The sequence below is a fragment of the Triticum urartu genome, chromosome 3 (genome assembly GCF_003073215.2).
Source record: "Triticum urartu cultivar G1812 chromosome 3, Tu2.1, whole genome shotgun sequence".
NCBI lineage: Eukaryota > Viridiplantae > Streptophyta > Magnoliopsida > Poales > Poaceae > Triticum > Triticum urartu.
The window spans coordinates 704,781,112-704,792,829 of NC_053024.1; the positions used below are offsets into that span (position 1 = coordinate 704,781,112).

Sequence of the window (11,718 nt, forward strand, 5' to 3'; positions counted from 1 at the left end):
CGCTACTGAACCGGAGATCGTTGCCGCGGCTGTCGAAGAGTGAAGCGCTGCTTGTGTTCCGGTCATGAATATTCCAACCCGGTTAGGCAGATCAGAGGGGTCCGGAATACTGTCGCCATCGGAACAGCTCTCAATCCGGCCATCTTGTAGCTGATAAAGAGATTTGGTTTCTCCGGTCGAAGATTCGTCATCGGAACGAACGGCAGTCGCCCCGTGAAGCTCCGATCCATCCTCATAACTCCCTCCATGGATCATTCCCACGAAAGCACGCTTCATGGCCGGTTTAACCCGGGCGGATCGCGTACGCTGAGCCGTCTCGACGAGGTCGGTGCAGATGTGGGCCCGGTTCACCGATCTTGCCAATGAAAATATGAATGCTACCAAAGGGGACCCGGTACCCGTACTCAATTGAGCCGGCCTCGGGGCCCCAGCCTGCGTCGTCGATGTAGAGTTTGTCGCGACGACTCTTAGTCATCCGGCCTACAGCGTAGCCCTCGAGTCCTTCAAAGCGGCCCTCCAAGAACCGGAAACCATCGTGCGATAGCCCCACGGTGGGCGCCAACTGTCGTGGTTTTGTCACGGCAGATGTCCTAGAGAAAGGACTTAGTCGTGGAGCCATCGCTACGGGTTAGCTTGAAGGGGTTAAAGCGGACACAAGGACGCGAGAGAGTTTATACTAGTTCAGCCCCTTCAATGAAGGTAAAAGCCTACGTCTAGTTGTGATGGAATTGATGGGTGTTTCGATGACTAGGGAGCAAATAAGCTTCGCCTATGTCTCGAGTTGTTGTCTGTCTTTGAACCGCCGCCGGGTCGTCCCCTTATATACATGGGGACGCCCGTCGGTTTACAGAGTCCCGATACCGGCTCATAGATGCGTCCGGTTCGGTCTCCACTATTCCTAACTTATAACACAAGTTACATACCGACACTGGTTTATAGCTATAGACCTTAAACCGATTATGGGCCTTTAGCCTTCATCTGCCCTCATGGGCTTTTATCACACTCAACTACTGATGAAGTTAACCCGGCTTGTCCTGGCCGGTTTACGCCCAGTAGTAATATCCCCAACAATAGGTGTGTCATGTTTCCTAGTGTTTATCGTCTTATTGAGTTGGCATCGCTACAACCTGTAGCGACCGCAACAGTTGAAAGTGTCCATTCACTGTCAATAAAAATCATCAAGACTGAGTTGCGCTTCATTATGGATATGTTTTAGGTTATTTTTCGTTTGTAGTATGTATTGACTCTTTCAGTTTGCATAAAAAAATTTCTTTTCTTAAGACTTCGCCACACCTTAATTTTTTTTCGTCCTCCGCCTCTGTTTTGTCCCCTAGTTTGTCACTGGGATATGGAGCACCGCAAGATTGAACCAATTACAATGCACCTCTCCCATTGCAAGATAAATCAATCTAGTTGGCAAAACCAAACGGATAAATCGAAGAGAAATACAAAGATATAATAATCATGCATTAAAGAATTCAAAGAAGACTAAATTAATATTGATGAATAATCTGATCATAAACCCACAATTCATCGGATCCCAACAAACAACGCAAAAAAAATACATCAAATAGATCTCCAAGAACATCGAGGAGAACATTGTATTCAAGATCAAAGAGAGAGAAGAAGCCATCTAGCTACTAGCTATGGACCCGTAGGTCTATGGTAAACTACTCACACATCATCGGAAGGACAACAAGGTTGATGTAGAAGCCTTCCGTGATCGATTCCCCCTCCGGCAGGATGCCGAAAAAGGCATCCAAATGGGATCACGGAAGAATAGAAACTTGCGGCGACGAAAAAAGTATTTTGGGTCGCTCTCTATTGGTTTCCCGATTTTAGATAATTTATAGAGGTGGAATTAGGTCAAACGGAGCCACGAGGGGCCCACAAGGCATTAGGGCGCGCCATGTTGCCTTTCGGTCTCCTTATTTGCCTTCTGGTCTCCCCCCGAAGCTTCTAGGGTCTCTCTTGTCTAGAAAAAATCATCAAAAAGTTTCGTAGAGTTTGGACTTCGTTTGGTACTGATTTTCTGGAAAACCAAAAACAGGCAAAAAGAAAACAGCAACTAACACTTGGCACTAGGTTAATAGGTTAGTCCGAAAAAATGATATATAATTGCGTATAAAACGTCCAAGATTGATACTATAATAGCATGAAATAATAAAAAATTATAGATACGTTGGAAACGTATCAAAGAAGCCCACCGTTCAAACTCGATGTCAGCTCCAAGTGGTAGAGATGGGGCAACGCATCGACGATCTCACGGCGATGCTCAAGGCTATCCAAGAGTAGAACGTCGCAATCTAGAAAGAGATGACGGCATTTAACACCCTGTTCGAGGCACTCAAGCCTTCCATCAATGAGTTGGCAGAGTGGAGAAGAATAAAGACAAAGTAAAGACGTGGTTTTCTCGCGTAGTTTCACTCTTTTCATTTGAGTCCGAGGACCACCGTACTATTTAAATGGGGTTCAAGTGTTTCGGGACTTATGTATGTGCTGATGCTTAACTGAATTATATCCCAAGTGAGTTGAGAGAAATATGTACATGCGATGAGTTATTACTCACAAGCCAGACGCGAAATTCTTCTGGTCTTTAAGAGAAATGCTCTAGCAGTGGAGTCAGCTTCACCTGTTCCTCAAGTAAAGTTGTGATGTGAGTTTGAAATCCAGCCGTTAAAACACATGTCGGTTGTTCATTGGCTGGCCCGCATGCCCCGATTGTTTCTGGTCCGTTGCTCCGTTTGAATTTTCCGACGAGTGTTTGTCTGAGCACCTCTCTACGAGAGATTTGAGTAAATCCATTGAGAGAAAACCCGAAATCCTAAATTTAGATGTCTTGCATTGTAAGCAGGATTGGTAAAGCAGTTGACCTGTTCTTCTCCATGGCTCAACCAAGGTCTGAGAGAGAATCAATGTCCACACGACACATGGCAGAGAACGGGCCCATCTCCACCACAGGCCAGCCACCGAGCAAGAGATCTGTCGTTTCTCAAAAAGAAAAAGAAAAAAAGAGCAAGAGAAGAGATCTGTCACGTAGCACGTACTATAATAAAGAGCCAAATACCACTTGGCTCCACGAGCGCATGAGTTAATTATAGGGAGAAGTCTAAAAAAGACCTTGATTTCGTAGTGGAAGTCCGAAATGAACCTTAAACTCCAAATCCCTGAAATTAGCACCCCGTCTTATCTGATCCCGGTTTATCCCGACCCTTTTTGGCTGAGGAGGCGTTTGTCCACGTCAGGGTTGCACACGTAACAGAAATTAGGGAAAACCGAATAGTTTTGCTGTGGGATTGATGGAGACTTACCGAAGTGGCCGTTCAATCTTTAGTGCTTGCAGGCGTGAGTACCGAGTACGTGTGCTCAATCACTGGCCGTTCAGTCTTCTACCCTGTGCACGCAAGCTCTATTGTTGCTAGCTAGCTAGCCAAGCCAAATACGTAGTTGTGTGAAGGAACGTGCATGTTTCACCATGTTTCATCGTTAATCAATACTGGTGTAAAAATTCTCAATCTTCTGTATAGTTCATCTCCTGCTAGACTGATATATCTCGGAACTGACAAACAAATGGAGTGTAATCGAGAACAGGACCCCGCGGGCGACCCGGGCAGAACCCTAGCCGCCGAGGGAACTACCTCCAACCCAGATCTCCCTCTCCTCACCGCCGTCAGTAGGCGCCGCCAGGCAAAGCCCACACGGTACCGGTGGCGGCGAGGCACTCTGTTTCTTCCCTCTCACGAGGCTACGGTGTTGCGGGGCGCTCTGCCGTGAAGGAGAGTGGTCGCCGTGGCGAGTTGGCGCCGGGTGTGGGCGAGCGTGTACAATGCGCGTAGCATGTGTGGTGAGCAGACGTGGCATTGCGGGCGCGAGCTCACACGATGGGGCGGCGGCTGGCGGATCGGGTCTCGGGGCGGCGACCTTGATCGGTTGGTGGCACGCGGTGTGGCCTGTGTGGCAGTCGGCACCAAGGGATAAAGGTGGACGCCCTTCCACGATTGCGTGGGCGGCGGCGTTGCGGCGGCTCCTTGCTGCCTGCCGGAGCTCCATGGGAAGCGTCGTCTCTGACTTGATTTGCTCCGGTTCGTGATGGCTTCGGTCCATGGCGACCGCGGTCATCGTCTCCCGATGCTGGTTTGACAGCTCTGACGGGTGAGCATTAATGCATGTGTGTGTGTTAGTCGTGAGTAAAATTGAGGAAGCTAGTTTTAGTTGAAATTAAAGACATTTTTAGGTAAACGTTGGGCGCTCGCACACCACGCTGGCCCAACGTGCAATACGCAGTGGCCCTGCGTGACACGCCTTCTTTCCTATACGCCTTCATCTCCTACCTCTAGCCTTCATGCACGCGCATCCCCTCCCTTCTCCTCCCGGGCTGCGACCCGGACAGGAGGCACGCTCGCTGAGCGGGACATGGGGATCCAGTCTGAGAACCCGAAGAAGAAGAAGAAGCTAGGAACGATTTGTTTTTTTGCTTGTCTGGATCTAACGGCTGCACGACTCACGTCCAACGGCTTGGGCTCGACCGACCGAAACTTTCGGCCGGCACGCCGGCGTCTATAAGCGCCCAATTTTTTTAATGAGTTTTTCCTATCATGTCACACGTACAAGTCCAAATGTGTTTTCTATGTACCTTTATTTTTGCAAAAAAAACTTCCGATCGCTACCATTTGTGCAAGTGTAAAACGAATCAACACGTTTAGAGCGGCAAGCAAAGAAGTGGTATGGTGTGCTTGTGCGTAAAAACACTAGCAACGTTTGTACAGATCATCACCATGTTCAGACCAGCTGGCCTTGCTCCCCCCTCTCTACCATTTGTGTAATCCCAGCGGAGACAAACACCTTCTCAGCCAAGAAGGATCGGGATAGACCAGGATTATGTAAGACAGGGTGCTAATTTCAAGGATTTGAAGTTCAGGGTTCATTTTAGACTTCAACTAGGAAGTCAAGGTTTTTTTCAGACTTTCGCCTTAATTATACGCCACGGCACGCCTCCTTTTTCCGTCCATGGGGATGTTGCTGTACGCTCACGCCAAACGTCCTGTGTGCCCTAAATGAGCCACGTCACCCTCACTCCACCTGGCCGCTGTCATGGTCCCCAGCAGTACAGCTGACAACCTCAGCATATGCCTGTAGTACATCGCTCCGGACGTACGAAATCTTCTGGACGGCGAAAGTTCAACGCGCCGGGCGATCGGACGGCCCAGGAGCGCCCGCGCGACGTGGCCGAGCCACTCTCCCCAGTCGCGTCTTCGTCTTCTTTAAACAGGCGCGCACACGCAAAGATGCTGTTTTTCGCTCCGGACGGTAGCGGCGGCGGTGGCCACAGATCCACCCATCCTTAAAAAACAGTCGTCGCCCCAGTCGGTCCACTCCCCCGCGCAAGCGAGATCGAGAGGACGGACAGGCCAGGAGGCGCCATGGCGAAGCAGAAGCAGCAGCAGCCCAAGCCCGCCGCCGACGCCGCGCCGCCGCCCCGGGAGTTCAAGACGGCGCACTCGCCCTGGTTCACCTACGCCTCCATGGTCACGCTCTTCTCCCTCTGTCCGCCATTCGTCATCCTCCTGTGAGTCCCCTCCCCCCTCTCCTCGCAGATCCAGCCCGCTCACCACCCCCCACCCGAATCTAACTCTCTCCCGCTCTGGGGCTCATGCTCGCAGGTGGTACACGGTGGTGCACGCGGACGGATCGGTGGCGCGCACCTACGAGCACCTCCGCGACCACGGGATCCTGGAGGGGCTCAAGGCCATCTGGCCCATGCCCACCGTGCTCGCCGGGAAGATCATCCTCGCCTTCGCTCTCTTCGAGGCCGCCCTGCAGCTGCTCCTTCCCGGGAAGCGCTTCGAGGGGCCCATCTCGCCCGCCGGGAATGTGCCCGTCTACAAGGTCCGCCCTTCTATTCCGGCCGAGCCACTCTTTTACTGGACATTTCGATTCCTACTCTTGGTCTGCAGCTAAATACTGTACTTACTAAACAGAAGCCTGCAGCGTCAGTATCGCTGATCCTTTCTTCTCTTTTTCAGGCAAATGGCTTACTAGCATATGCAGTGACTTTGGTCACCTACCTAAGCCTGTGGTGGTAAGAAGACCACCTTGTTTTCTTCTCTTGTGTGTACTGCCTACTGATTACCTTCAGATTACATCACTCGTCATTTCCGCCGTTTCATCTCCCTGAACAATCGAACGAATTGTCTACTTGCGCCTACTTGCATTGATCATTTGACGGTTCTGGCAGTAAACCATTTGAGGAAAAACAATTATGGTAGCTACTGGTTTTGGACATAGGCATAAAACTGATCCCTACAATTTTTTTTATTTGTTGCTTTTATTGGGTTGCCTTCTCCGAAGTAAGAGTGATTTCTTAGTAAGAGAAATATGGCACTTAGTCATAATGCCATAGGGCCTGAGCCGCCCGAAAATTTCAACGACTTCATCCTCACTTTTCCCAAAAGGGTTAACCAAAAGTTGTTAGGCGATTCCATGTGGCTTACATGCTGCTCATGTGTGTTAAATGTACTAAAATGGGAGTTGTCACTAACCTTGCATGCTCAACACACCAGCCACTCAGGCTCTCTAAACCTGGGCCAGTATGTTGCACTAGGTCTTCTTTTAGGTTTTCAGAATTTTATCCCTTATGCAGTAGTCAGAGATTGATGGACATGTTGCTTTGATGCAGATGACTATAATGTTTAATTGTTTCAAAAAAAAAGGCTCCTTAGGGTATAGTTGTATGTTTGAGCCTGCTACATTGCACCCAAGAGGTTGGAACATGATATAACAGCAGTTATGAACTATGCATTGGTGTCTGATAATGTTCAAGTATGATTTGAAATGCATTTAAGATATCTGTGAAGTCATTCCTGGCTCCCTGTTTCTTCTCTCTCAAAGATGTTACAAGTCATACCTGTGATTCATAAACGTTTGCATGCGTATATATTTCTCTTTACAGCTTCTGCGTGCATGCTGGTTTTCGTTCTGTCTTTTGCATATAGAGCAAAATCGTTGGAGCCTCTGATATTGCTGAATCTTTCTTAACGCAAATTTTATACTCATGCGTGTCAGGCACATATATCATATACTTGTACATTTCCAAATCCAATTGTAGTGATTTGTGATTGTTGACTTTTGTTTTGCCACCATCATGTAATTTCAAGTTCATGATAGATACTCCCCCCTCCTTAGCTATATTTCAATGGACCTGGGAGTCTCTGTTTTAAAATGCTTTCAATACCATATGGATAAGCATGCTCATTTCTCGTTAACTTTTTTATCCGTGCGAATGCTGTGGACAAACATAACGAAGAAGAGGGAGTTTCTGAATTAATTGAGCTTGCTTTCTCTCCACGAGCTTATTGCAGGCATTTAAAATATGTGTTCGAGGCCTCTTAGATTTTGTCCACTATGGGTAGTTTGTACTATATTTTATATCACCACTCGTTAACAAAAAAATTGTTTCAGGTTTGGAATATTTAACCCTGCAATAGTATATGATCACCTGGGAGAGATATACTCGGCTCTGGTCTTTGGAAGCCTTGTGTTCTGTTTATGCCTGTACATAAAGGTGGGCTTATTTTGCAGATCTTTGTTTGCCCATACTTATATACCGCGCTTCCTTTGTTGATGGAAATTTATTTTCCTTTTAGGGTCATGTAGCACCATCTTCATCTGATTCTGGATCCTCAGGGAATGCGTTCATTGATTTCTACTGGGTAAGTGCCATGAAATCCATATGATGTATTCTTACATTGCCTGGAGTTAGGTGCTATTTTCTGTGGACCACTGGCACCGTGATATTTGACTTTTGTCCAGCTTAGACTGTTTAGGGCCTGTTTGGATTGGGGGTAGAACATGGGTTTGTTGATCAATGTATCTAACATGCACATTTTCAGGGAATGGAACTGTATCCTCGGATTGGTAAGCACTTCGATATCAAAGTCTTCACAAACTGCCGTTTTGGGATGATGTCCTGGGCTGTTCTTGCCGTCACCTACTGCATAAAGCAGGTCAGGACATTATAATATTCTTATGATGTACACTAGTTCCAGTCAAACAGAATGCTTTTGCACTGTCTGCCATCCAGCTTCTTGTATCTTTGTGCATTTTTTCGTTCACGAGTTATATTCTCTATTAATACTTAATATTATATATATTGTGATGTAGCTATCTATTAAACTCTACTGATTTCTGTGAACTGTGCGATGCAGTATGAAATGAATGGCCGAGTTGCAGACTCCATGCTTGTGAATACTGCACTGATGTTGATCTATATCACAAAGTTTTTCTGGTGGGAGTCTGGATATTGGTGTACTATGGACATTGCGCATGATAGAGGTAGGCAGAGTTCATCTGTTTAATGGATATAATGGAATCATCATTTCAGGCACCAATTCAACATGAAAATTCCGAAAATATTTTATGATATAGCATTTGAACTCAAGGTGTGTATTCACTACGAATTGGATAATGTGTGTATATTTTCCTTTTAATTTATCATTTGACATATTTTCTCAATTTTCTTTTACTTTTAATACGAAATTATGAACTGTAGGGAGAGACTTTTCGTTTGAATTGCTCATGTTAATATTAACCCCCCCACCACAAACAATGATAGCATAACAGTGCTTCAGCCTGAAGGGTGATTGCACTGGACGTATGGTAGTCTATAATTGCAAGAATCTTGTTGCATGGTACTAAGTTTGCAAAGATGATTTTTTTCAGTCACCATCTTTTCGATCAAAATTCTGCATGCATGTTTAATCGGTTCTTAGGCCGGTTTGTTTGCAATCCATGTCAAATACTCCCTCTGTAAAGAAATATAAGACCTTTTAGATCACTACTTAGTGAATTAAAAGGTCTTATATTTCTTTACAGAGGGAGTACAAGTGAAGGAGATGGTTACTCCAAACTCCCATATTCTTGCTTCAGCTAGAGACTTTAATCTAACAATGCCCCACAAGGCTCGTAATGCCTTCCTTGCCAAGCGCTCTCAACAACTCTATAGTAGAAGTAAAAGTCTTATTTAGTAATTCAAATATCAGTGAAATTTGTTATCATGATTTTCAAAGGAATATACTACTACAAAGTGAAGTTCAAGCCATGCTAATATGTTCTTATCAAGGCTACATCACCTAACCAAGACAAAATTAAGAAAAAGTAACAATGGAAGGTGGTTACTACTTCTGTCAAAGCATATTGCGGCGTGTCATGATAGGATTAGTAGTATGTTATTGTGATTAAATTATGTGTTACTCAGATTTTAGCTTGCAAAGGTGCATTCTATTTTGTTCTGTCCAGAACTCCAGATCTTCTCTATTATCTGTCTGACATCATTTTCTACAGCTGGTTTCTACATTTGCTGGGGATGCTTAGTATGGGTTCCATCAACTTACACCTCTCCTGGAATGTACCTTGTCAATCATCCTGTGAATTTGGGTCCCCAGGTTATTCTTTAACATAACCTTTCTCTGATATACTTTGGTTTTGTAGTATTTTGATACTTTTTGTCACTTGCGTATTCACGATTTTAGTTCTAGCAGTTGAACGGAATATTCGTTAATCCTGTTGCAGCTAGCAATCTCGATTCTCCTCGCTGGAATATTGTGCATATACATAAACTATGACTGTGATCGTCAGCGCCAAGAATTTCGCCGGACAAATGGGAAAGCCTCAGTCTGGGGAAAAGCCCCGTCAAAGGTAGAATTTTTTTACCTCTAAAACAGCCAAAAATGCTTTCATGCTTGTTAGTCTGCTTATGTCTTTATTTTGGTGGAACTTCAGATTGTTGCTTCCTATCAGACCACAAAAGGAGAAACGAAAACCAGTCTTCTCTTGACTTCTGGATGGTGAGTCTAAGATTCAGTTCCCTTTCTTTCACATTGTTCATGAAAAGAGAATTATGTGATCATGTATATGCATAGATAACAGCCCTTTGGGCATGCACCTTCTTTTTGTCTATTTCTATCCTGGATAGGTGGGGCTTTTCTCGTCACTTTCACTATGTCCCAGAGATACTGGCAGCATTTTTCTGGAGCGTTCCAGCTCTTTTTGATCATGTAAGCATGTCCTGATCTTGCTAATATCACAAGGTTAATAAGTCATGATTTTATTAATTGTGTTTGCTTTCGGTTCACTTGCAGTTTCTGCCATACTTCTATGTGCTACATCTAACCATTCTACTGCTTGACCGAGCAAAGAGGGATGATGACAGATGCTCAACAAAGTACGTAAACAATCTTCCAGTCATCTCATAGCTAGCATCGACAGAGAACCTTATCTTTAAATTGCTCGGACGCTTATTTTGTTAGTTTTCAGTTCTCTGGTTTTTGTGCCTGATAGACTCATCTTCTTTTTCCTGAAAGGTACGGCAAGTACTGGAAGATGTACTGCAACAGAGTACCGTACAGGGTTGTTCCTGGTATTTACTGAATGGTGTGCTCTCCAACTCATGAGGAGAAAGTAACTAAGCTGCTGAGGTGTTTCTCTCCCTCTTCAGCGGCCCTGGTACTATCAGCATTTGTGTTGTAACGATGTCATTAGCTTTGATGCGTGCAGTGGTAGGTTGTATGTACCCTTCACATGGGCCGTTTGATGCTCCGCTACTATGATAGGAGGAATCGAGCGTAATCTTCTTCTAGTGTGTATTCAAGCTTTTTTGCATGATTTTAGTAGCTAGCACGGCAATGAAAATGAACTGCCATGTTCTCTAGTTTTTATTAATATTCTTATTATTGAGAGAGCTATGTTCTCTAGGTTTTCTATTTTTAGAGGGAGATTCATTGTTCTCTACTTTGACTTTGAATACTCTTGCAGCAAGAGTATATTAATTCATAAACTATTGTTATGATCGGAAAAGCATAGCCCCGAAACAAATTTTTCGCTTGCTAATCTCTTGATGTGGTAGCTGTATGTGCTGAAGAGAGGAGCTGTGGGGTATATAAGCTCCAGAGTAAGGCACGCGAAATCGACAACTATTATACCAGGAATTTGGGGTTTACAGGCTGTTTCTGATGTACAGCCTGTGTCGCTTCAGGAAGTATTAAAGTCTTGTAACAGCTCAACTTTTTTTACAACGATTTGTTGGTAATTTTCTCTCTGAACAGAACTTGTCGTTCACAGACCGGATGAGAAGGGATTTTCCTAGTTAAATCGGGCAAGAATGACACAAGCTTTTCATATACTTCACCTATGCATGGGAGGTCACTTTGGCATTCATGCTGCTTATTAGAGGATTCATAAGTAGTTCACCTTGTGAAGCCTGAAACGAGGTGCCATTGATTTTGTTACACGATGCAATTGGTGCCATCAAACAATGCATGAACATTGTAAGCCACATTGTCATTGACGAACACTTTGTTTACACTTTCTTCGCCGAGAAACCTTCGAGGACTTGGGTTCAGTATCAGTGGTGGTCTGCTTATCTGGCCCAGGGAACTCAGGCGCGACGTAGGGCAGAAACCAGCAGCCGAGGCGCAGAAACGAGCAGTCATCGTGCAAGTTGGACGGCGGCAGGTCGTCGTCCCAGTAAGGCAGTAAGACACCTGCCAGCTCTCCGGCGTCGGCGTTGGCCTACCGCAGCGGGGCTTGTACAGCCACGGGACACACAGGCCGCTGTTTCCCCTCACCAAGATCGCCGTGTCCCCCTTGTTCGCTGCCGGGATCCACCGGCCCTCGCGCTCGTCGTAGCTCGACACCTTCGTCTTCATCATCCCGAAGTACGGT

General features: G+C 45.7%; 1 protein-coding gene across 1 annotated transcript; it reads left to right on the forward strand.

Annotated features, from left to right (window-relative positions):
* The first annotated feature begins 5,281 nt into the window (after positions 1 to 5,281).
* On the forward strand, positions 5,282 to 10,851 carry LOC125546047 (7-dehydrocholesterol reductase). Its single transcript, XM_048710168.1, has 13 exons — positions 5,282 to 5,566; positions 5,661 to 5,886; positions 6,024 to 6,079; positions 7,459 to 7,561; positions 7,644 to 7,709; positions 7,890 to 8,003; positions 8,205 to 8,331; positions 9,340 to 9,440; positions 9,568 to 9,693; positions 9,778 to 9,842; positions 9,971 to 10,052; positions 10,137 to 10,219; positions 10,359 to 10,851. Exons 1-13 carry the CDS (start codon positions 5,421 to 5,423, stop codon positions 10,423 to 10,425), a joined length of 1,362 nt encoding a protein of 453 aa, XP_048566125.1. The 5' UTR covers positions 5,282 to 5,420; the 3' UTR covers positions 10,426 to 10,851.
* Positions 10,852 to 11,718: the final 867 nt, after the last annotated feature.